This window comes from Pocillopora damicornis, chromosome 11, assembly GCF_964200805.1.
Source record: "Pocillopora damicornis chromosome 11, jaPocDami1.2, whole genome shotgun sequence".
In the NCBI taxonomy this organism is placed as follows: domain Eukaryota; kingdom Metazoa; phylum Cnidaria; class Anthozoa; order Scleractinia; family Pocilloporidae; genus Pocillopora; species Pocillopora damicornis.
Window position 1 is genome coordinate 3,547,032 of NC_142680.1, and position 26,750 is coordinate 3,573,781.

General features: G+C 38.7%; 1 protein-coding gene across 4 annotated transcripts; it reads right to left on the reverse strand.

Moving 5' to 3' along the window:
- LOC113679019 (uncharacterized) lies at positions 1-25,793 on the reverse strand. 4 transcript variants are annotated; one of them, XM_089187708.1, is made up of 11 exons: positions 25,653-25,793; positions 14,189-15,834; positions 12,974-13,363; positions 11,203-11,537; positions 10,018-10,048; positions 8,779-9,179; positions 7,672-7,702; positions 5,940-6,587; positions 2,595-5,305; positions 2,267-2,312; positions 1-1,715 (listed from the first exon to the last, which is right to left on the reverse strand). In XM_089187708.1, the coding sequence occupies exons 2-11, from the start codon at positions 15,335-15,337 to the stop codon at positions 1,467-1,469; spliced, it is 5,991 nt and encodes a 1,996-aa protein (XP_089043834.1). In that variant the 5' UTR covers positions 15,338-15,834; positions 25,653-25,793; the 3' UTR covers positions 1-1,466. The 4 variants fall into 4 exon arrangements, with proteins under 4 accessions (XP_089043834.1, XP_089043832.1, XP_089043835.1 ...); XM_089187706.1 differs by lacking the exon at positions 25,653-25,793 and adding an exon at positions 20,194-20,743; XM_089187709.1 differs by lacking the exon at positions 25,653-25,793 and adding an exon at positions 17,110-17,250.
- Between the last annotated feature and the right edge of the window lie 957 nt (positions 25,794-26,750).

Sequence of the window (26,750 nt, forward strand, 5' to 3'; positions counted from 1 at the left end):
TTAATTTAAATTATTTATTCCAAATGATTGACTTACAAATAAGTCAAGTCCTACAAAGAAAACACCAATGACAGTTTCTGTAATTTGTAGAATTGTTTAGCGGGCGAAAATTTAACAATATGAATCGGTCAGCTTTGATTTTCTACCTCTGTTTTCTCTGGGTATATTGTTCGCCTGTTGTAAAGCTGAAATTTTCTCTTAAAATGATCTTTCAATTGACGACCTTGTTATATTATAGGTCTTCCTGTTTGAGCCAAAATCTACCATTATTTCGAATTCTGATCTTGATATTGACTGGGCGAAAACCGGGGATTTTGAGTAAAGCTAAGTAGTGGACCCTTTGCGGGTGATACTAAAAAGGTTCGCTTAAGTATGGGGCTCTTAGCGGGTGATATGAGAAGGGTTCGTTTAAGTATGGGGCCCTCAGTGGGTTATTTAGAATCATGGGCCCTCAAAGAGTGATTTTGAAAATGTTCTAAATTTCTTCAGAGCTTATACACGTATAACTATCTACGATATCTTATCATTTTTCATTACTGATACATACGCCGACAAAGACGATAATGATTTCATAAAGGATATTAACCCTTCCCTTCAACTTCCACGAGTGACTGATATGAAACTTCTCCCCACTATTAAAAAAACATGCATTATTCAGCAAACAGGTAGAAGTTGTTACCTTGATCTAACACCAAATTCTCGTAACTAATTTACAAGAAAATGTGAAGCAGCTAGAGGGGAGAATTAACAATCAGATATTAAGAGTAAAGATTTAAAGTGATTTTTCGGTGCTAATGTTTTATCTGGTTACAAACTTATGAAAAAACCTCCACGAATTTTTTACATCTTCGACATTTCTGTAAACTTGGAGTTATGCGTAACGCAAGATGTCGACAGCCAACAACCCATCGTAAAGTTCCATTCTATAAAACTCTAACCCTTTCTTGTCGACTTGGTCATTAACAAAAGGTTAATCAAATTGACTAACAAATTTAAGTAAAAAATTAGGAACTAACTTAACACTGGAAACATATTTAACCTTTGCCGAAATTTTGCTATGCTGTCAACTATTTTTTTTGTCGTTTTCTTTTCTTTTTTTTTTCAGCGGTCATACCCTGGCTTAACGATATGAAAACTGTTTTTGTTGAAAAATGACGTTTCATACATCTAATCACGTGAAAAAGATGCTTTTAATAGCACTTGGGTAAGTGTTGTATTGAATTGTCTTGGAGTATACTGAACATGCTAAAGCGAGATGTGCCTCCTTCCCCCCCCTACACCTTTTGTATCATAATATTAAGAGCTCTCAAAACGAAATTTAATCAAACGTGGATCGTTCGCCATTCGGACCAACCGAATTGTTCAAATTTCGCACAAAGTTTATCGCAATTATTATAGCTATACAATTAAACGTATAATTACTACATCATGATATGTTTCATCGATTATTGGCCAACATTCGTTGCTCAAAATGCAATGCTTTTTGGTCGTGGCTGGCGCCCAGATCCCCCTTTTGAAACGTCGGTGGGAGGATGGGAAAGATTAGCGTCATCTTGCCATATCAATAAGTCCACGTTTCCAATGCTCTTGGGTCTGGCACGCTTCTCGCTCTTTGCACGCCGAAGCTGTACTGGTTCGCGGTCGCTCTTCTCAAAAGCAGCAAACATACTCGTGTTGAGTTTCTTAGGAATTGGTTTTTCCTCTGGAGAGTAAGACTATAACCAGGAAACCTTAAGATTATTTATCATAGCAGGTGTATAGTTCAACATCTGTCTCACTGGAACTCGAAACCAAAACTATATCCAGGCATAAGCAAACATGAATCATCAAAAAGTAGCGAAATCTTGTGAAATCCGACATCTGAACTTATTTCTCGTGAAACTAATGCTAATCTGTTCGTTTTCTTTTGGAACTGGCCCATGAGTTGCTCACAAAATGTAGTTTTGCTTGGGCGCCGTTCTACTACGTCTTCTACTGATAGCAGTGGAACGGTTCCGATGACTGGAATTTTTTTTGAATTTTTTACTTAAAAAAAGATTACTGTGTGGTTGTTGAAACGTGTGATATATTCTATTTACATGTTTGAAAATGTCACAAAGTAAACGTCTATGTATCCTAATAAAAGGCTTTCATTCGTTCCGGTCATCTTGGTTGGAAATTAGCTAGGTTGTCTGTTCATTCATAGATAGTTTACTTCTTTTGGCGAGAGGACAGATCCAAAAGTAATGTATAAAAATAATGTGTGGAAAAAGTTTATAAAACACACCTCTGTTGTTCTGTCTTCCACTTGAACTTCCTGATTGGACTCTCTCCTGAAAGAAAGCATTCGTGGTATATAAATGTAGGTCGTGAAGGTAAACATGTCCTCGAAATCATAGCAGTTTTGGTTTACGATTTTCTGTAAAAGCTGAAAGTTTCAAGCGTATTCTGCATTGGAAAAACCTGATTACGAATCAACTAAGCGATTTTTATCGGTATCTCACACAGGTATGTTACGCCAGAAGTTTCCAAATGAGCTCTTAATGGACCGTGAGTCTAGCACTAAGAATAAAATCAGTATATTACCACAAGGTTTGAAATTAAATTGTACTTACCTGTCTAAGGACGACAATTTTTCAGTGATACTAGCGGTTCCATTCATGTCTTTTTCTCGCGCCCCAGAAGACATACTTTCACCAGAAATACTGCGAAGACTCTCAATCGAGTTTGTCCTTGTCGATTCTTCGTCTGTTAGTGATCTTGAGCCTTTGATTTTAGTGGACTGTCGTCGAGAACTTGTATTTTTGCTATCACTCTCAAATTGTAAACGAAGTTCCTCTGGTAAACGACCAACACCAACACCAACACCTTTTTCGGTACTCTCTGGCTCATGTTCCATGGGTGTCGACGTTTTTCTTTCAATGGACACTTTTCGTGACCTTTCAGAATCGGAGCCGGTTATAGATTTCCTACTTTCGGTTTCCAGCGGCTGAATAAGATCACTTTCTTTCTCATAGCCCCCGTCAAGTTCCGCTTGCATCCGCCTTTGTTCCTCTAATCTTAACTTAGCCAGCTCTTCCTGCTCCCGACGCATTCTCTCCTCTGCCATTCGTTTAGCACGTTGTGTTCTCTCTACTGACTCCTGAGACCTGGCATTCAAGAACTTTTCCACATCAAGTCTCTGGCCTGCGTTGATCTTTTTCTCATACTCAACATCTTCTTGCGTCTCAGCAGGACCCCCGTGGCAGGCATAAGCTTCGTTCATATCGACTGGAGAGCTTTCAACTACCTCCTGACTTTTGACACTGACCACTTCTTGGATCACTTGCGGGTCCTGCTTGCGCGGTTTTGCTATCGGAGCGACTGGTCCTTCCTGCTGAAACACAGAGAATTGTTGGTAATTCAGTTTTCCAACACTCTTGGGTTTATCACTCTCTGTTTCACTGTCACGGTAGTCCAAACTTTCCTCGGCAAGCAATCTTCTCCTTTCCTCCTCTTGGCGAAGCAGTTGTTTTTCGTCTCTTTCTCGCTGGAGACGCATTTTCCGTTGGACTGTTTCGGAATCATCCATTCCGAGAATGATAACATTGTCATCGTCATAATTCTTTCTATTAATCTTTCCATTACTTTCATACTCTTTTATTTCTGCAGGTGCAGATTGAACTTCTTCCCTCTTTTTAACCATAATTGAACCTTCTTTTTGGGTTTTTCCGGGTCCACTGTTCCCTCCCACAGCATCCTGTTCAAAAACACTAAACTTGTCGGCGCTAAGCTTGCTTCTTCTTTTTTCCAAAGTGCCAACAACTTCTGGAGTGGAACCGTCGTCCTGAAACCGGAATATTTCATTACGTTCTTCTCTTAGCCTTTGCTCTTCTAATTCTTTGGCTCGCCGTTCATTTTCTTCCGCTTGCTTTCGTTGCTGTAAAATGTACCACTCCTTGTCCAGTTTTCCCACACTCTTTCGTTTTTCTTCGTATTCTGCGTCTTCGGATAGCAAAGATCCTCCGTCTTCCTCATAAGGACTGCTTTCAATCAAATCAACAGATGCCACTTGAACAGTTTCTACAACAGCTTCTGGTACCTTGGGTTCTTTTGTTACCTTCTGGTCGTACCGCGCTTTTGACTTCAGTTTTGGTTCTTCCGTAGGACTTTGCTGGAATTGCAAGAACTTATTCGCATCAAGACGCCCCACGCTGTATATATCCTTCTCAGAACGAGTCACAGGAACATCATCAAAAATTCCGGTCTGAAATTTCTTTTTAGCTGCTTCCTTTTGCCTCCGCATTTCCTCCATGCGCATCTGCTCCTCTTCTTCTTCTCTTCGTAACCGTTCTTCCTCCTTTCTAACTCGTTCAGCCTCTTCACGCCGACGCCTGTTTTCTTCCTCTTTACGAGCTTTCGCTTCTTCTTCCTGCCTTCTGATTTCCTCTTCTTTGCGAATCCTCTCTTCTTCTCTAGCACGGGCTTCAGCCTCTAGCCTTCTTCTACGCTCTTCCTCTTTTTTAAGTAATTCGCGTTCCTCGCGTTCTATTCGACGTCGCTCCTCTTCTTGAAGCCTTTTACGCTCCTCTTCTTCTTGCTTGCGGAGAAAATGAAACTGGTCATGACTTAACCTCTTAACAAGTTTGGATTTAACTTTTACCTCGTAATCATCGTGTTCGTTTCCTTCACGGAAACCCAAGTCAGGTTGACACTCCACAACTTTTTCATCAATTACTTGAACAAGCTCCTCTTCCCGCACAAAAGAATCCTGCAAGGCTTGTTTAGGTACTTTACTAGTCTTTGGTTCTGATTTCGTTTGCAAAACAGGTGTCTCGTTTCTGGTTTGCTTTTGCAAGAAAGGACTGTTGTCAAGGACAAGCTTGTTCACTTGCCCTTTTTTCACTTTGAGATCGTATTCATCCTCGACAAACTCGTCATCTTTTTCCAGAGTATCTTCATGATCGCTGTCATCCTTGGACGTGGTTTCCGTCACCAACACCTGTTGAGTTTTTACGATTTCCTGTTTGGGTCTTCTATCACTTGCGGGTTCTTCTTTTGACTCGTTCATAAACTGAACAAGCAGATTAGGATTGATTCTTCGAATCTCCTTGGTTCGAACTTTTGCTTCGAATTCATCATCGACTGAATCTTCATCCTCCTGTTCATTGGATTCAAGCGCTTCCCGTTCTCGTCTCCTTTGCTCCTCTAATCTGGCCCTTTCAATTTCCTCCAGCTCTTGTTGTCTTCGTTTTTCTTCCATTTTGCGCCATTCAGGAACACCATCATCTTCACTTTCCTCTTCGTAACTCTCCAAAGTTGCGCCAGCAACGTTGTCGACTTCAGGCTAATGACAAAAAAAAACGAATCACGTCTAAGAAAATGTGCAAAACTTGTTCACTGACACCAACTCGACTTCTATTACGTACGGAATATTTTTGCGCTCATATTTCATAGTAGTGGTCCATACCACGGTGGTTAAATGTTAGTCTACTTTACAGCTGTTGCAATGATTTTTCACGCAATACTTAAATTTATTGATATCAGATAAGGGAGTTGCGTCATCATTGAAACAATTCCCACGAAGGACCATAGCACTTTGAACTTAAATTATAAACCACCAGTAGGTGTTAGGTGATAGGGCGTTACATGGGTGCCGCCGTTTGGTCTTAAGTGTGAAACAGAAAACAACGAACAAACAAAACGTGACTATTTTCAATGGTGCAATTGCGGAACAGCAATATTACACTGTCTTGTGTTTGTTATTAGCAAGCCGGATCACTCCACAGGTGTACATTTTGTTAAACTAAAGAACAGTGTGATTTCGATTGCAATACGTAATCTAAAGACCGCCTTACGAATTTAGTGTATGGTTCGCGTTGATAAGTCGCTTGACAAAAAATTGTCAACTACTTGGTACTAACAAAACACGTATGATCGCGTTCATGTGGATCGCTAAGGACAGCGGCATGCTTGAATACCTCATCTGCCTCCTCTTCCCAGTCTCTTCTTGGCGCAGACTCGACAGTCGAGTGTTCAACTTTCTCTACGTAGATCTCGTCTTTGATAATTCGAGAGCTACGGGGCTCATCCCGACGGTAGTCAGGAGCAATCTCCGTTTCCTTCGATTGAAGAAAAGGACTGTTAACTAGCTTCAACTTTCTTACTTGTCCGCTCCGTACTTTCTCTTCGTACTCATCTTCCACCTCTCTTTCTTGGTCTCCTGCATAGCCGTCTTCGGAGGGGTTGTCGACAACGGGTGTAGATTCTGACAACGAGACACTGGATACATCTATTTGTTGCTGTTTGGGTTTCGACAATTTCAGGGGTCTCTCTGGTTCTTTGTCTGCCTCTTTCATGAACTGAAACAACAGATTTGGATTAATCTTTCTGACTTCCTTTGTGCGTACTTTGGTTTCAAACTCATCGTCACTTGAATCAGGTTGCTTTTGTGACTCCTCTTCCATGGCCTCTTGTTCCCGTCGTCTTTTTTCCTCCTCTTTCGCTCTTTCGATTTCCTCTCGTTCTTGTTGTCTTCGTTGCTCTTCTACCTTTCTCCAACCGGGAATGTCATCGTCGTCGTCACTTTCCTCTTCATACGCGTAGGTGTAAAGCGAAGATGAGAGAGGCTACAAGTGATTAGTACAGTTTAGCCGCTAAATGAGGTTTAGCTATCGAACTGAGAGGAGGGCATTTGGTTTTTTTGTTTTCAATATTGGTAATTTTCGAAATCGGTTTTTCGATCTTTTCTATTCAAAGTGGCTTCTTTTGTGGCTTTGACATCCGCAGCGGTTTCCGAGGTTTTTTTTTTTCTTAAATCTAAAATGGTTTTTTATCGTTTTTAAAATAGTCCAAACTATAAAATTAGATTAAAATCTTCGAACCTTTGGGTTAAGTTATTTCGATTTGGTGTTTGAATTTTATTGGATATTTTGTCCGGTATTTGGAGTCAAAGTGATAGCCCTCAATGCCCTCCTCTCCAAGAGCTATGGTTGTCTTCTTTCTCAAGAGAAATTAAGCCAGGTATACAACAACACAATAAGCAGCAGCAGCGCATGCTCAGGCTTAAGTTACTTTTAACAGTCTGGTGTTTAATATAAACAAAAAGCTCACATTTAAAAACTAAACAAGTAAACTGTGTGTTAGAAAGCTCGTTTATTAGTTGCAGTCGTCTAAATAATTCGTTGCCATTACGAAGAAAACAAAAGAATATATTTCCTAAATGCGTTGAAAGTAGTAAGAACAGTTTGTAGTCAGTTTTGCATTTGTTTATTAATGTGATTTAGCCAGTGCTGTGGCGCAGATTTTAAGCTAATAGTTGTGTTGTATGCAGCATCTTGCGCTTTTATTAATTAATATTTTACTCTCATAAACATACTATTCACCTTCACCAGTACATCTCGCCAAAAGGTTAATGATTGCAGCATTAGCAAGACTCTCATGACGAGTTTAAATGCATTACTGTTAAATTACCCTCTCGAATCCTCACTCTCTAATAACTTCGATTTGTCCGGGATATTGTGTGAAAAAGTGTCTCTCGATACCAGTTCGCCCCCTTTGCGAGTTCGCCCCCTGCAGTGAAACAAGTTCGCCCCCAACTTTACCAGTGCGTTAAAAAAATCTTTCAACTCGTTTTCCTACAGCAGAACATCCTAAGGCGATTGAATTCTAAGGTGTAGAAAAAATAATCACAAGATAACATTGAAACCTTACCTCTGTCTCTGTTTTTACTTCAAGAACCGGACTGCAAAGAAAAAAAATCTTAAATTAAAAGAGCTGTTTTTCTCTTTGAAAAAAATTTGAAAATTAAATGAAGTATGGTCGATAGATTTAAAACTCAGAGATCATATCATCATCATGAGACACTATTGAATTCTGAACAGATGATGATCGGCGTGAAGGATTGATTACATGAAATTATCTCTAAAATATTTCCATTTCTGGGATGAAAAGTGCAGCAATCGATGTCTTTCCGATTTCATGGATTAGTTGCAAGTTTGACGTAAAGGATTTCTTTGGGTAGTGACAAGGAGAATTTGTACAACAATCGTGAGATAGTTTAGTTGGCGATCACATCTGTTAGTCTTGCTTAATGTTTAATTCACTAGTGATACTCTAAAGAGAAATCAAGTACTAGACATTTTCCAGATTAGAGGGGTTAACATGCAACGTCTTCTTGAAAAATCAATACATTATTTAGCACGTAGGAAATGAGCACAAAGACACCCAACAGCTACAAGGGGACTTATAAGTTGGTAGCAAGTTTCCTTAACCCTTTAACTCCCATGAGTGACCAAGACATAATTTCTCCGTACAATATCAAGCAGAAAGTGATGAGAATAAAGAAAAATATTAACAAGGGGATTATTAGTCGATCCAATAACAAATTCTCCAAACTAACATCACAAGAACTATATGACAGACAGTATGGAGAATTACTAATGAGATCTTGGAGTTTAAAGGGTTAACTGATCAACAAGAAAACGTAACACAGTTGAAAAGGAGAAATACGAAACACGTGTTTGAAGTGAACCCTTCACACCCTAAAATCAGTTTGCATATTCTCCATGCTTTCTGTATACATTTCCTAAGGTGCTGATGAGGAGAATTTAGTTGGTGATCATTCCTATATTCTTGTGGCCTTAATATGCTATTTGGGGGTGCTATTGTAAGGAGAAATTTTATCCAAGTCATTCTAAGGGGTTCAAGTGTCCGCTGACTACTTCGTACCAGAAAATAACCAAACCAAACGTGACGGTAAGCAAATGTAATGAAGTGATTTTGCGCCAAGAGTTGTTCCCAAAACCTTAAATAATTTACCTGATGTCCTCCATTTCTGGCTCAGTTTCCTGAACTTTCACTTCAGCCGGAACGGGAATCTCTTCTTCATTGTTCACAAGTGGCTTTTTATACTGCGAGGGTTGGGATGCTCCTTGTGTCTTCTTTGGTGCCGGTCTGTCTGCTGCATTCGCAGGTGCTTGTTGAAACCCAGCAAATAGAGAAAGATTTAGCTTTTTGGGTTGGAAATTTCCCGCTTGCTCCCACTGTTTCTCCTCCTCTGTGAGTTGTGAGTTGAGAACTTCAACGGTATCCACTCGAGGAACCCTCTCTTCTTCATTATCACTTTCGCTGTCACTTCCTTCATTACTCTCGCTTTCGCTTTCGCTCTCGCTGCTGCTTTTTAAATCATGGCTTTCCGTCTTGACCTTCCTTGAGACTGGCTAAGGAGTAAAACAAAGTGGAAATTTTAGAGCGTATTTTCACGAGAAGCAGACTTGCGTTATATGTCAGAAGGAGATATTTTAGCAGTATTGCTACACGCATCCTGTCCTCTGCGCGTCTCGTTTCTCACGTGAGTCCTTTTTCGCGCGTCTTCTGTCAGCCTGCTCTTCTCTAGTCTCGATTCACTGTGGGAAATGCAGTGAAATTAATATTCAAAGCTCTAACATAAAATGTAAAAACTAATACTAAACAAGACAAAGTTGTCGCTTCTAATTTTTTAAACGGTACATATCGCGTAGAATCTAACTTCTTGTTCTAAAAAAATCAAAATAGACTTTCAATTGCCTTTCCTTATTTCATTGTCTCATTTAAACATATACCCCATTCACACCAAAGCTTAAACATTTTTTGAAGGCGTTTTGTTTAATACGATTGAGTTTTTTTCTTCATAGAAGCTACTTGAACCGATGTTTGTCGACTTCAAATGCAGCACATTGAAAATACAAGTAAGGGACTACTTGAATCCCATGGAAAATTCGGTTCCTCGTTTCTCTGTTTCTTGTTTTCATTCAGTTAAATCCGGTTTAACTACACATTTTTTTGCCAGTGTGAATGGGGTATTAGTACGGTAAGTCCAGTCCAGTCCAGTCCAGTCCAGTCCATTCCAGTCCATTCCAGAGTATACGTTACTTAACTTGTACGTAAACGTTCCTTATTCCTGCACTTTACCGAAAGATTCAAACAGGTTAAGGAAATGGAACAGTTACACAACGATACCACTGCTTTATGAGATAAAATTGTATCATTTAAAGAATCTTAAATAAATATTCAAGCTACCTCGGGTGGACTTGTTCTGTCTTGACCGTTGCTGAAAAAGGGAAATAACAGGAAACGTTTGTAAACATTTGGAAAAGAAAATTAATTAAAAGAAATTTCAATCTCGACGGAAGAGGCAAAGTATGAGTTGTTTCAAGAGTCTTGTTATATTCTTCAGTTGCTTTTAATTTAACCCTTTAACTCCCATGAGTGACCAAGACAGAATTTCTCCTTACAATATCAATACAATATCAACCAGATAAGTGATGAGAATAAAAAAAACTATCAACTGGAGATTATTAGTTGGTCCAGTACTCAATTCTCTGAACCAACATTATAAGAATTGTATTGTTGACAGTAAGGAGAATTACAAATCTAATGTGGAAGTTAAAAGGTTAACATGAATTTGGTCTTTGATTTTAGTAAAAAGAATGCGTGACATACCGCGTGACAGGTGGCGTGACGATCTACCGAGTTAAATGCTAATTCAAAACTACACATCATTTCACAAATCTCCTTGAAATAATTACCACTGTAGTTTGCTTAAAAATACTAAATCAGCATTTATGATGACGATGAATGAGGTGAACATGTAAATAAAAGCATTGTGTTTGAATTAGTCATCCATACCACAAACAACATATTTAAAACATTTACAAAATTCTACAAAGAATATCAAATATAACATTTCGTTAATACTTGACAGGAATTTTTCATCAGTATTTTCAGGCCCTTTAGACCCACGCACAGCCATTAAAACAATCAAGAGTCAAACGTATGCGACCGCAAGTCTACTTTGTCGGTGAAGAAGTCATTCAAAAAACACAATTTAGCAATAATTGATTTTAACACAGCTGTGAAACTCAAAACCACAAGTCGATTCAGGAATTCAGGTTTTAAATCCTTAAACCAACACTACGTGCCGTTTGGATTAAGCGAGAGCTCTCCCTCGAGTATTGGCCATGAATATTGCGGTACAAATGTAAAAAAAAAATATAGCGTTTTATGCATTACTTTAACGTTAAAAGAAAAATCCAGGCATTTTGATAATCTAACTGCAATGGAGGTCAGGCAAGTGGAACGGTACTTGAACGTGATTAAGATACGTGCTCGTCTGCTTGTTTCGACTGCAGTCGGTTGTATTTTCAGTGCAACGGTCGGCAAAATTGCCAAAGATTGGTAGAGAGACTATTAAAATTTTCTCACCTGAATGTCCCATCTTCAAGTTGATTACTCTGCCGGTCAATTTTTAACTTCGTCGGCACAAGCGCCGCTTGGTCATCTTCTGTCTCCCCCTTCATCCAGTCGTATCGACTCTTACGAGGCTTTGGTGTCGGTTTTTCGTCGACAGGGGCCGCTTCAGACAAGCTGTGGAACACAGTTTTTTGTAGCCGGCCTGGCTGGAATTGTCCAGCGCTCTCCCATCGTTGTTCCTCCTCAGTCAAATTTGGGTTGATGTCCGTGTCCGCAGATGGTCGTGTTGTGGTGATAACTTCGACCTCCATGTCTCCTTCGTCGTCTTTCTCTTTCAACGGATCAAACTACTCGCCAAATTAAATTGAAACCATCTTAACTGTTAACTCTGGTATAATTTAGCTCGCCGCTACTCCCAAGCTTGAGAAACCTTGCGATTTTTTATGAAACGGACCTGTACAGACATGCGTGTTATGCAAATATCTCAAGGGGCACTTAAGAAATCCAAGTGGGAATAACTAAGGTGAGATCAGTTATACGTGGGACGAGCACTGCTAAAATTTCAACCTGTCTTAACGCACTGCATAATCTCTCTCTTAATTCATCTAAACTTGTCATTTATCTTAACAGACAATAGAGACTGCTAATGAAGTCTTTAGACCGTGAAACGGTCCGATAGGAGATCAAATAACTATTTCTTGTTAATTTTTTTAGATTTTCTTACAAACAAATGAAAATAAACTTGGGGAGTATTTGTATGAATGTGAAAAAATCACTCAAAGTATACCTGGTAGTCATTCGGCAAAGCAAAAACAAAAGATCGGGTCAAACAGATTTAGCGTACCTCAGTAATGGTAAACCTTATTCTTAAAAAAAAGACTATATCTAGGTCAATTTGGTGGGAAATTCGAACAGAGACTTTTATACCACACATAAACAGATCGTTATCGTTACCTTTCACGTGACGTTCGATATGTAGCTAAGTATTCTCGAAATTATAAGTACTATCAAAGGTAAACCTTTCCCAACTTTGAATAATTTGTATGAATAATAGCGCTGATGGAGTCTCTGGGGAAAACTGGACTTCTACCAGAATTCGGGTCTGATATCATTACAATCCGTTTTGTTAAGTTTCCACAGTCAGCACTAGAAATATATTGATATTATTTTTTTGTCTTTGAAATATTGGCAACAAAGTTGGATTTTTTTGTTGTTTCGGTTATCGAACATTTTGTACTGTAAAACACTTGTATAGTCGGAACACATCAGCCTCTTTGGTTGATACAAGGTGTGAAATTCAAATTCTGTTGCTGCGAGTCAATCTTTTGTGTAAAGAGAGAAATCGAATTTTGATAAGTACATGGACCTTCCTTAGTTTTCGCTGTCAAAATCCCACCTGTGTAATTTGAACAAAATTATCGACGTTGTATTTTCATGAGCTGTTGATCTGTCTAGTGTCTTATTCTACTTTGACTCGTATAATCAACGCACTACAAGTTTCCAGCAACAATTAACTGCATTAATCAACGCAACAATATTGTGTGTTCCGAACCGTTTGATAATGATCGAGAAGACTGATAGAAAGATAATCGACGACTAGTAGCATTCTTACCTCCTTGAAAAGTTTGTTTATTTTAAACAAGTTGAGGCAAATCTAAGCTAAGTTTAAGATCCAAAATTGGCCTAATCCCTCAGACAAGTTTCTCTGCAAACCGCTGCAATTTTTCTACCCCTCAGTTCAACTTTGTGACGTTTATCAATCAAAAAATTTACTTGTACTCACCGACACAGCTCTTTTCTCGAGAGTCACGACTTTGTTCCTCTCTTCAGGCATTTCTTCATCTTCGTATTCTTCAAAAGACATCACATTGGTGTGGGGCTCAGAAAATGACTCCCACATATCCACCAACGAACGCCTCTTTTCCTTTATGGATACATCATCGTGCTTTCCTTCGTGGATCTCTTCTCCTCTCCAGGGCTTCACGTCATTTTCGTAGAGTTTTTTCACTTTGAGCTCTTTCGCCGCTCGCCGTTGGTTTTCCTCGATTCTTCGCTTCCTTTCTTCGTATTCTCTCTCGCGACGTCTTCGGTCTTCTTCGGCGGAACTGCTTGTGCGACCTCTGTTGTCCCATGTCGAGATGGGCTCGATGGGTGCTGATGACAGACCCGATGCCTGGTTAAGAGAGATTACCGACATGAGAACCACTTCAATAAGGAGTAGAGAACACCACAGATTTGAACGATTTACGGTTACGATACTTATTCGCCTAATGGTTATGTAGATTAAATAATACCAGCCGAGGGATTAAACAAGCATCAAATTATGTTATTGTTTTAAACTAACCATCGTTAATTGAAATTGCCTTTTATTGGACAAAACTTAACCCTCCAAATGCAAAGTGTAAATTAAGAATAGCCATTGTTAATGTGACAACAAGCTCGGTCCCGCACCAAACTCACCGCCAAAGTTCCTAATCCCCTCAGTACCGCTAGTAGTCATTAAGTAGGGTTTTCTCCTGGTTTCTTAAAATTGGAATGTTCGAATTTTCATCCCTTAAAGTCCCTAATGTTAACTACTTTCGTCCCTTTGGTTTTTACTTTAAATCGAAGTTGTGCGTCAGCGAATGCTGGATCAGCATTGGTAAAGTTCACTAAAAGGCTGTCCTCATAATGTCCTATCATCAAAAGAAATTTCTACTTGTATGTTTTGGTATATATATGTTTCCTGTATCTTTTCTATTCAATTAGCTTTGATTGGTGGGATCCATTTTAACTTTCTGGACTCCACCCACCCCCTTCCCATTCTCCCCAACAGTTTTAAAGGGAATAAAACCATTGACATTTCGAGATGAACAGGGATAAAGGGGTTAAGTTTCTAAAGAAACTGTGGTGCTGCTTCGGTGGGAGAGTATAACAGGGTACCCTGAACAGGTATAGGGCGAAAAAATTAAATATTTTCTAATGCCTTATGGATCTGTTACCTCCGAAAGTTACTCACCTCTTCAAGGTCTAGAAGATTTTTAGAGTTGGGCACGGTCTCAACATCTCCTTTTTTAACCACATTGATAGGGGCTTCCATGTCAACCAGCTTCGACGGTCTGGAAAACAGCTCTTCTTCAGTGCTGTCAGCCCTCTTCGTTAACTCTGTTTGGGCAACTGGAGCTGGATCCCCCTCACTACCGTAGGTAGGTCCATCGGTGGAGTCGTCCCAGCTCATGAGGTCAACTGAGGCCTCAACCTTTTTCACCTGAGTCATGACAATGTCTTCTTCTACTGGTCTTTCTGGTTTCTCGACCTTTTTCAATTGAATCTTGTAACTTTCTTTCTTCGTTTCTATTTCGCGTTCTTCGCTTTTGACATCTTTTTTTGGTACTTTTGCGGCATCTGTCCCCGTTGAATCCTCTTCGCTGCCAGGAGACTTTTTAAAAGTCATCTCCTCGGCTGTTAAGCGCCGTTTGTTTCGTTCACTGCGACTTCTCTGCTTCTTAGTACCATCATCAACCAGACTCTTTGAATCTTCACCGGGACTGACAACAGAGGAGTCCTTTCCTTCTTCCGACGGTCTTCGACCCAAGGTGTCTTTCGATTCTGTCGATGGCCCTCTGAGAAGCAGTCGTTCTCTCCTCTTTTCCATTTCTCTGATCTTCTCCTCTAGAGAGTCGTCGGATGTTGTCCTCGTCGTTCTCTGTTTAGAAGAGTCACTCCTCTTTTTTCCAACTGATTCTTGCTCGAATCTCTTCCGACCCTCTTCAAACTTGGTTTTCATTATGTCACCAGCTTTTTTTAGGTCCTCTTCGCCTGTAGTGTCGCCTTCACTACTTTTCCTCTTCGATTTATCCTCACCGTTCAATACAATAGTTTGTTCAGTACTAAAGGATTTTACTGGCTCCATTGACACTGTGATGTCCTCTGATGCTTTGTCAGGATTAGAGGAGGTATCTTTCTTCTCTGAGGTTTCCTTTGCATTCTCGTCTGAGCGGAGACGAAAACGATATTCCACTCTCTCTGTTCTGGTCTCAACCAAGGTATTTTCTTTATCGTCATCTGCTGTTATTTTTCTGTAACAACCCGTTTCTGGATCGTACTCCATCGTTTTGCGCCTCTGGCGTCTTGCGTCTAGCTCCTGCTCACTAATTACACCTGCCATCTCTTCGGATTCCCCTTTATCTGTAATTTCCCTCAAAGGTGCAGTTTCCTTGACGGTGGAAGGAATAATAACTTCAGTCCGGTATGTTGTTACTTTCTCAAGGCTTGGTGATATGGAACCCTGCTTCAGCCTTTGTGCGTCCAATAGCTTCTCTTCACGAAGGAGTCTTTCTGCTTCTTGCCGTATGTACTCTCGTTTCTCTTTTTCTTCCTGAATTCGATCTTCGGCTTGTCGTCGTAACTCTTCTTCTCGCTGTTGCTCCTCTTTGAGCTGAAATGTTGCTTGCTTTTTGAACTCCTCAGCTTTGGCTTGTTCCTCGAGTAGCCTTTGTTCGGCCTCCCGTCGGATCTCTGCTTGACGCTGTCGATACTTTTCGAACCTGTCTTCGGCTTCTCGTCGGATTCTGTCCTCGCGATCCTGAATTTCTTTTATCTTGTGTTCGGCCTCTTGTCGTATCTCCTCTTCACGTCTGACCTGGTAGTGGTTCACACGCTCCTCTGAAATGAAAAAAACAAAAACAAACAAACAAACACAAGTAAGAAGAAGACTGCAAACTTCTTGAGTTGGACTTGTATGCCTGCCTGTTTTATTTTATTGAAATCATTATAAACTCGTTTGAACTCACTAAAATACTTCTCGATTCTTCATTACTAAGCTTTGTAAACAGTTGTTTAAAAGTTGCTAAATATGTGCCAAATAATAGAGCCACAGGGCACGCAAAAGTAGTGCGGAAATATTTGCTGTTCCCTCACATGCTACTTTCACGATGAAAATCTCTCGTAGACGCTGGTGATGGAATACAGACTGTAGTCTGATCGTTCAAGTGAGGTTAGTCCTGAGAAGGACAGTTGTTGATTGTAGTGACTGACGTTTCGAAAAACTGAGCGGAAGTCATCATCAGAGTCAAGTGTGTGTTTTTTCTGGACTTACTGACACCTTCAATGAAGTCTCTTCTAAGAGTCCTTGATTCCTGTGGTTATGCTCTGTTCACGCGTATATGTTTACCAACAAATTATTTTCACGTTGAAAACTTCGCCCATTAACTCTCGATAAAAATAATTATGATTTGTCGCCAACATGATGAATTCATACTACTTAGCATTGTGAACGCCCAAAATAAACCAAATGAATTATATATTACGTGTTTTGACCCGTAACGAAATAGTATGGTAAGTGCTTATAGCGTTGTGGAGACAAAAATCCTAAAATTTGACATGGTTGTCAGTCACATCCTTGAATAAATTTCAAACCTTCAAAATTAATTTAAAGAAAACGTCCCTATTGGCTACTAAATTTTGAGGGAGCCATGCAGTAAGTTTCTAGCATGAATAAGCGTCGATGAAGTTTTAACACATTCACTGAGACCTCTATTTCGCTCATATCTTGTCGCACGTATTTCCTCCCCCAGTATTCAAATCTGGTTCGAGGTTCGTTTACTCGCGCAAAACAGTTCAGTGTTCCGTAATAGATAAGTCTTCAAACGAGGTTATTTTTGAAAAATCTACTGCCTTTGCAGCTGTTAAGCTCTTGTACAGCTTTTAACTAGCTAAAAAGATGAATACGCTCTGCTTGCAAAAGAATACCTGTTAATATTCCGGCTGAGATAAAGATACACTAGATGTACGTCTTCGTTGCGGAAAGCTCTCAGCTAGACTTGAGAGGAGCAAGACCAAACTTTATGTGAATTATTAAACAATGTTCAAGGAAAGCTTGTTTTCTCTTAAATTTTTCGATACATGACCTAGAAGCTTAAGCGTGTTAGGCTTTCTTACCTTCAAGACCTAACTTCTGATGTTTTAGGAAAATCTTGATTGCTGAATCTCGAAACCATTTCCAAAATTAGAAAGAGTTATCAGGACAAGACTGCACTGAGTAAGTCTTTAATTACTCCAAAACATTTTAACAGCTGCCTGACTAAGAATCAATTCTGAAGCGACACTAAATCGGACGAATACGAAAACTTGAAAAGATAATAGAAGTCAAAACATTATTGTATCGCGCAGCACGGGAAGGAAAATACCGCAAGTTATTTGCATTTCGCAAGATAAAAGTCAATATCGTCCATAATTGTGCAACAGTGGTCCATGATACTAATGGGTAGTATAATTTAACGACTGAATAATTCATAATTCTCTAAAAATCCATCAGGAAAAGCTGTAAGTTGGGCTGCAAGACAATATCAATCTTAGGATAAAACGAGAATACATCGTTTGAAGAAACTGAAGCAAACTGTTTCTCAAAAATGTATTGACTTTGAATTCCTTGTGTCTATTCCAAAACTGAAAACAATGAGCCTTAATTGAAGAATCTTTTGCAGAAATTACCCCGTCATGATGCTAAAACTAAAATTTTGCATTTAAGGCCATCCTTAACAAATGTTTTAGACTAGCAATTGCACTTGTAACTGAAACAGTGTAAGAAAATCAAGTAATTTTCCAATGATACATGCACGATTGAAGTACACCCAACATTCAATAAAGAAAGAAAATAGGTTGATAAAGAAAAATAAAGAACTTACAGAGCTACTCAGATAATTTGTAATGAGGGATTACAAAAACAACAGGTAAGTTGCGTCCCGAAGTTCAAAAGTAATTTTTGACCTTGAAGGTTGTTAAAAAAATTACCATAACAGAGAAGTTTCAAGCGATGTCGTAGCTTGATAGCTTGGTTTGTCAATTTACTCTTTCTTGGTAAAGTAAGTTAATTGAATAAGAAAGGAAACTCACCTCACGAGCCCTATCAGTTAATCAAATTATCAACCTCGAAAAAGAAAGTTTCAGACCGTCTACCTCAAGAAATATTCTTTCCATTCAGTTACCGTGTGCGTATTTTGGTATCATTTTGATAGTTTCGCTTTTGAATTGTCTCGCCAGAATGAAGGCAATAGAAAAATTGTTCAAAAATAGTATACATATTAATTGTGTTCAATTCACTTCTTAGCTATGGAAGAATTTTTAATCTTGGACAAAGTTTGTTTAAGAAATAAGAAAAATTCGCCAATTATCAGATTTATCTACCAAACAGATTTCGGCGTCCCGATTCACCCTTTCAAAGTTGGAAATTACTTAAAAAAACATTATGTCACAATGGTGAAATGTTGACCGATTCAGTTTTCCATCCCCGGTGATTCAGGTTGTAGCTACGAGGTTAATCTCCCCCTGAAGGCCTTAAGGAATTCTCTTTGAGGTTATCTTTAGTCTAAAGCTGTCTGGTTCTTTCCAGAGATTAATGTAACCTGAGCCTGGTGTGTGGCTTCCCTGAATGTTATCATCAGGAATAGATATACACCACATTTCTCAAAGCTAAGATCTCAAGAAATTTATGATAAAGTAATTTACAACTGAGAAAGCAAAGCAACCCAGGGTGGCATTGGCTTATTTTACTTTGCTCTTTAATCGGTCAAGAAAACTTGCGTCACTCTCTCAACCAATCAGAAAACAATTGTGACTCGTACACCGCTGTTTTTTCTGTGCTTAAGGCAGTCAATATTTTCCACTTTAAGTTCTAGCTTACTCTTGAACCAATTATACCCTGGCATCAGCGTGCATCAGTATGCATACTCTCCATACTGCTCTCTGTACAGATGCTGACAAGAAAAGTTTGTTTAATAATCAAGAGTTTCTTTAGTTTGTGATCATTTCCTTTATTCTTGTGACTTTGATGTTTCGTTCAGGGGTCAGTGGTATTGCAAGGAAAAAATTAAATGCTCGTCACTCCAAAGACTTAAAGGGTTGAGACAATTTCCCATTGTAATGAATGGTCGTTTAGTTTATTTAGGTCTTTGTTTTACGACACTCAATGGAAGAGCTCTTTTAAATGGAGAGTATTGGCATTTGAACGTTACTGACTGATAGAAGGAAAAGAACAATCTCGAGCTATTTAAGGGTGTCTGCTGGTGCAAGTGTCTTTGCATATAGGATAGCCATAGCTCGTTCTTGAGGCATTTCTTTGATGAGGGATGGAACCCGCCTCTGCAAATCTAGGTAAACAGTTATTTTAAGTGCACACAATTTACGTTTAATTAAATTCACATACCCAATTTCCCATCAGGAAATATGCAAATTATGCAATGTTCGAGTTCTCTATATTTCATGTGATACAGAGTTAAAACATTATCTGCTTATGCACAAAGTTAAACGGACACAAATATGTAAAAACATATCAATTTGGAGAGGTTAAAAATACAAAATGTACCTCACATTGTCTTCCCGAGGTCGTATTAATGCTGATATGCTTCACAAAGAGTAAATAAAAACATCTTAGTTGTTGCATTTAATACCATGTCTTGTCTGTTACTTTAGAAGACAGTGCTTAAAAGGTTCTTTACAAGTTTGTTTAAAAAGTAAATTATAAGTTAATGGAATAGGACGACCTGACAGACACAAATACATTTGAAAATGAATGGAAACAAATTCAAATTAACAAGAGCCTAAGCTTTTTTCCCACGAGAATAAACTCATTGATGTGTTTCAACGCTTGATTTCAGACAAATTAGTTCCTTTTGTTTATATGCTTGAATAACAGATACTTTCGAAAATTAAATCACCTTTCGAAAGCTTTTCTCGGTAGACGTAAATAAATTAACTACTAAGTGATATCATGGGAACCATCATAAATAAACCTTTTTCGCAACCGAGGCGGTCTGTAAATACGGTAGCGTACGGAATGGCGCTTAAGGTACTAAAATTGTGGTTAACAACATTTTTATCGACCTAGTCTCGGTGATCCAATTCAAACAAAGGTCTCCAGTAGTGATCAGACTGCCCTAGTAAACTGGTAACAAAAGTATTTCAAGCGAAAGCCCCGATGTTTCTAGATAACAATTTTGTAAATGAATAATCATATGAATCGCATACCTGTAATAATATTATATTCCCGCTTACGAACAGGAATACCCCTTCGTTCAAAACTGCTCCATTGTCGCAAAAGATGATGAAAACATGCCACACAAACAACCGCTCGACCGAGGTCGTCTAACTTTGTTTTCTTTCCCTGTAGCTCGGCTAAGACAGGGAAAAAAGGTCCTTTTGGTTGTGTTGTCGCAAATAAACGCTTCTCGAACCCATTTGTTGAGTTGTTACAGAACGTGCAAATCGTGAAACTAGGTTCTCCGTTTGTAGAAGGTGTCGAGCTGATTCTAACATGTAACTCTGTCGTCGCCATAATACTTATGATACATACACAGAATTCTTTGAGTGAGAAGCTTACCACCGAGCATAAACGTTGCTATTAATTAAAAACCGAGTTCGTAGTCGTCAAAACGATCTCATTTTACGATCATTAATCGCAGCAGTGTACCAGCCAGCCATACAATTTGTGCAAACTTTGCTGAATAATCTGTGTTTACATGGAAGACCGTCGTATGTCGGTGACACATCGCTTACAAATCATATGCAAAGCCCAGCTAATTTATGCGTGCAGAGAACAGAATATAAACTATACCACAATCTTTCTTTCCGCAAACTCTAATTATATCCATTTCAATGGAAGCGATGGTTTGATGCGGAAACAGATTTCATTGGCTAAAAATAATGTTTGTTCACCACCTTCGCAATCACATAAGGGGTGGTAAATTGTCTTTAACATTGCGTGTCGTACACAAGTTCTCTCAAATTTTAAGGCTCTCGTCTCCGATTTCTCCCCGTGTTATGACATTTCTGTCCCAGTTTCTCTGACCTACTTGGAATAGAAAGAAACTTCACCCTCGTAAACTATGACGCTTACATTCTTCTCCTGAACTTGAAAATTCTCGAAATAACCATTCTGTTCTCTTTAAATTTAAAACGGTTACGCTTAGATAAAGTTAAACTCATGATAATCTCAAGAAAGAGATTTTTGATCTCTTCTTTCAACGAGGCTTTTCTCGACTTGCCGCTTCTATTATCGTTGAAAAACAATTCCAACGCTCGTCAAAAAGGAAAATTATCTGTTCCTCAAAGAGTCAAATTTTAATACTCGTCTACATTGATTTCAATGAATTTAAAAGCCACAATTGAATCTATTTTTAATTTAAGGGTGCCCTTAACAATTAAAGATGTACTTCAAGCCGAGAAGTGATGAAATCAAAATGTTTCGTGCTGATGAAGGATTCATGCTGATACCGTTTAAATCTGTGCTAAATTTGTATTAAGTGGGCGCTTTAACGGGATTTCGGCACTTCGGAAAAAAAAGCCACTCTTAAGTGTACATCTAAGCGTCAACGCGGTGCAATACATTTTGCTTATGCGCGTTCTTAGTACTATTTTCTAAATAAAGTATTCAAAAACATTACTGAAAACAAAATGAAAACAAAATTGATATGACAGTTGCGCTTTAAAACTCACTTTGAACTTTATAGTCTCTCACTGTTTCAATTTCTTTTCTCTTCCTCGTTTTCTCAGTGACTACACTGTACAAATAAGCTCGAACATAAAATATATTAAAGTTCACAGCTCGAACCCCTTTCCGAAGGCCCTCTCTGAGCCCCTTTCTTAAAAAAAAACCCCATTAAATTTGAAGAGGGGGAGCCATTGAGCCCTTTTAGGTCAATTTTAAGAATGAACCTTGTATAAAGACCGACGTAGTCTTTCATTTCCAAGTAGTATTTTAATAATATCGGTCAATTTAAAAGAGGAGCTCATTGAAAATACCCGGCGGTACATTTATGCTAATTATAATTCGGAAAGTTAAACTGGTAGAAAACGGTTTACATTCAAGAAAATACAGATAATGATTATCGATCAAAGTACGTCAATTTTACGCCGACTGATAAAATCAACTAAACAACTACATTCCAACACTGGCCATAAACTCTGAAATGAATAAAGGGGATGAGTTTCTAAAGAAAGTAGTGCTGCGTCGGTGGGAGAGTATAACAGCTGAGTTGATAACGTAAATTGGCCACCGTAAAGAGCTTCAAAGCTTTGAAACTCTTTACGGTGGCCGATTAACGACGTTATCAACTCAGTTGATGGTATTAAATTACCCTCGTATACTCTACAGTTTTGACCCGCGAATGTATAGGATCATTTTGATTCTTCTCGGTTCCACAAAGCGAATGTAAACTAGCAACAACTTATTAAAGATTCTGTACTTCTACGATTTCACTGGAGAAATTTGCCATCATGCAATGACAACACCAGTTCGAGTTTGTCTGCTGTATTATCCTTTCTGGGTTTACTTTTTTATAAACTTCCTCATTGTTGATGACCAATTAGCGCTCAAGGAAACTAATTTGTCAGTCTTAACTAAGTTCCAACTTTACTGAGGTGTAATCTTTTTCTCTGTTGTAATACCAGGCTACTATATTATAAACGCATTTTAATTCGTTCTTATACCATGATGATCTATTGGAGGACAGACGCATAGATATCTTCGCACATTTTGCTTTTTTTTATCATACGAAACAAACAAATTCCATGTTGTCGTGGGTCTGTACAATAATAGATCAAAGATGACATCAAAATGTGGTACCTGAGAACATCAGAGACACACTTGGCTGCTCCCTGTGTCCCACTTTTTTGTTCTTACCATATTTTGACGTCATCTGTGGTCTATTACTGAACGTTTCTAGAATGTAACTGGGTAATTTACTGTTATCAACTGAGTTGAAAACGTCAATTGACCACCGTTAAGAGTTTGAAGGCTGACGTTTCGAGCGTTAGCTTTATAACTCTACGGTGGCCAATTTACGTTTTCAACTCTGTTGATAACACTAAATTACCCTGTTATACTCTTCCACCGCAACGCAACACAACAGTTTCTCTAGAAACTTACCGCCTTTATTCGTTTCTGGAATGTCTTTTGAATAATTTAAAAAGGAGAAAAAAAATAGCCCGGAAGATTCTTTGTGGCCATCGGAAACCACAACTGGTTCAAAGGCGTTAAATTCAAAATTCCGCCATCTATTTAGTTCTAGAATGAATAAACCAGCGCCCTATCACTAACGCAGCGAGCTGATTGGCTAGGCTACTCGTACTATTTATTTTGTGCGATGAAAAAGTAAAATGTTGTTGTCATGGTGACGTCATCTATGCGTCTGTCCTCAAATAAATCATAGGTAGGAACCAATCAAAATGCGTGTATAAGCTCAGCTTATCTGTTAACCCTTTAACTCCCAGATCAAGTTTGTAATTCTCCCTACTGTCAACCATACAATTCTTATAATGTTAGTTCAGAGAATTTAGTATTGGATCAACTGATTATCCTCAAATTGATATACTTCTTTATTCTCATCACTTGTCTGCTTGATATTGTATGGATATTGTAAGGAGAAATTCTGTCTTGGTCACTCATGGGAGTTAAAGGGTTAATGATAGATAGTCGAGCTGGGAGCCTAATAAGTGTGTAATTCTAAAAAAAAAAAAAGAGAAAACACGGGCTGATCTTTTTGTTCAGTTTAAGAAGATCAGTGCTTTAACACTAACAAAGTAAGATTCGCCATCGATTTTTACGCGTGAAAGTTGATTCGGTCTTCCCTTACTAATTGACTATCATAAATCCATCACATGATAGAAATCTCGGCTTATAATATGCAGTTCTCAAGTCCTGGTTAATCCTTTCACTTGCAAATCTAAGTATCAATTATCCGCTCGATCATGATTGATGATACATTTCGTCTAATTTTCTCTCTAAAATTTTGAAGTTTATTCAAATAATATCGCACTTGATGATCGATTTCTTCTCATTACCTTTCTGCTCGAAAATGTTTTTATATTGTGAGGAGAAGTTCATTATTGGTCACTCGTGGGAGTGGAAGGGTTAAGTTGTATTAAACCCTCGCCTATAAAGCGTTTATGTTTGACCCGCCAAGGATCCGATTAAATTTAAGATAACGAACTCATTTGTAACTACCTCGAAGTTAATAAGAGGATTAGAGCTTTCGGGTCGGGAGCGTATATAACATGAGACAAATTAACTATAATCCCAGATTCTCATTTAAAAATCGGCATTTCAGAAGCCAAAGTTGGCGTCAAGGTCACAGTTGTTGGCGAACACGTCACGTATTGATGGCTTATCTTGCGTTTCATCGCAAACATGGCGATCAAGGATGATTTCACTAGTTTTTCAGGGTTATATCTGCAGAAAGGGACTGTTTCTATGTGATTTACCGGTCACCTGTTATCTGTCTATAGTCTAATGAAGTAATGCGTGTCACTGTTAGTTATTTCATGTTACAGTCATCTAAATGTGCCCTGAACCGGTCTCGGTACCCTTTCGATGCCTCAGAAAGCTCCATTATTTCCCGCTCTCGGTCTTAAAATGAGTCATGCATAGGAAAAATTTTAATGTGGCTTTTTATGAAGCTTGATCGTGGAAAGGTCTGGGTGGATTTGAGACTCTCCAGTACGATTACCCAACATTAATTTGAATTTTACTTTCCAACGCAAACAAACATGACAAGTGTTGCATGTAAAATTGACGAAGTCGGGAAAGCACCCGTCAACAAGCAAGTCTATTTTTGTGCAAATGTAATCCCACCTGACGGACTGTATTTTTACGAGGAAGAACTAACGCTTGCAGGGTTTTTGGACTTAACGAATTTGATGTTTCCGGTTAAACAAGTTGTGACCTCCGCACAACAGTGCTACTTGAAAAAGACTAAGATGACCATGCACAAACAAGTTCTCTTCACTCCTTAAAAATGAAGATGTTCAAAATCTTGTGAAATGCTGTCGACCTCACAGATAAATCTTTACAAAAAAGACAAGAATTTACTAAGCGCGAACGATTTTTAACAAGCCTTAGAACTGCCACACATTTCTGCCAACATAGTTAAGTTATTGTTTGCCTTTTTGTCCTGCAGAGAATGTGAATTATTGTTTTCTGCAGAATCCTTTGTACTTGTATATGATTATAATTATGAAAGGATTTCCAAAGAAAGAAACGCTATCTTCCAGGGTATAATGCGCTATAAATAATACTGACAGTCTTTTATGTTTGAGTGCAGGTGGCGAAATGTTATGATAACATGATATGTGAATTAATTAGACGCTACCATCGAACCTGATCAAGTCACAAAATTATGCGAGTATTTATCAAATAGTCCTCAGGCGAAAGGAAATTTCGGCATCTAATTTCCCAAGAAACGCCCGTTTTCTATCCAGCTCGCTGTAAGCATTGTCATAAAGCCCTTAACAAACATATAAATAACGATTTTATCCCCGAGTGAGGCGACAACGGCGGTATTTATATAATGATGTAGTCAAGCCATCACGGATAATGAAGTCGATAAACTTAGCGGCGCAGTTAAAACGATAGTTGGAACTAATGCCTTCACCTCTTAGAGTATCTTTTCGTAATTTAACGTCGGAAATACAAGCAGGACGTTTCTTACCTCAAGGAAGAGCTAATGGACGGTGAGGCTGGCTTCTGAGAATTCGCGATGAGCCTTACTTGTGTATCCTTGTCATGGTTAGAAGTCATGTGTAGTCGCTAGTTATCGCGCAGACTCTATGTTTCAGTCACCGAATGTCGCAATTGCGCAAGCGGCATAATAGATGATAAGTAAGCAAACAAACAAACAAAGAGGTCACGCAAGATGTATCTGAGAATGATTTTATCGATTGAGTGATTGGTTGAACTCTTGTAAAATTCAGGGATTATTAGATATCTAAGAAAGAAAAATTTAGAAAAAAAATCGGTTGAATTTGTCAAGAGCTCAAACGAGGTAGCGCGACCTCAAAGTTTTTTTGACGTTGCCGCCAGTATAATGAAATAAGTTTGAGATCTATTTGAAACATGTCTTTCAGTCAAGAAATTCCCTTGCTTTCAACACATTTATTTGGTACAACAAAATTAGTTGAATACTCAGCGAAAGATTACCAAGTTGGCTTTCTTGAACACCTTTCAGCGTGAGAAAGGTTGATTAAGGCAATGTCAAGGTAGTTTGATTTGTGTGGTGAATCGAAGAACAAACGCCATAAATAGATGTCCATTAACATTTTATGAATACTTCTCTATGGGGCAATAATCAATGAAGTGTAAATTAGATGCGTGACATACTCAATTCTGATGATTCATGCCCTGGGGCGTAATTTGACACTAACAACCATTAGAAAATAGAAAAAAATTAAAACTGGTAGAAAACAAGGTAAATGAGGAATACTCTAGAAGCACTTTAAAGGTTCGAAAGGTATAATTTCATCTTTTTAGGGGGCTTTGTAAACAATGGGCTTGGTCTTATGGTTTTGTTTGGGTGAGACATTTGGAGCAGTTCTGAAGCCAGTGAAAATACCTTGTTAGAAGTTCGAAAGCGTCCCTTTTCATTGAAAAAAATTTGGGGGGGAGGGGAGGGAGGGGTGGGGGAGCAACAAGAACAAGAGGAAAGGTAAACACTTCTCCGGCACCTCACCCGTTATATTTACCCTTTCTCACAATCTTCAGTGTTTTAATTGCAGAAGAAGCCTTAATTTCTAAAGCGGAAGGGCGTTTC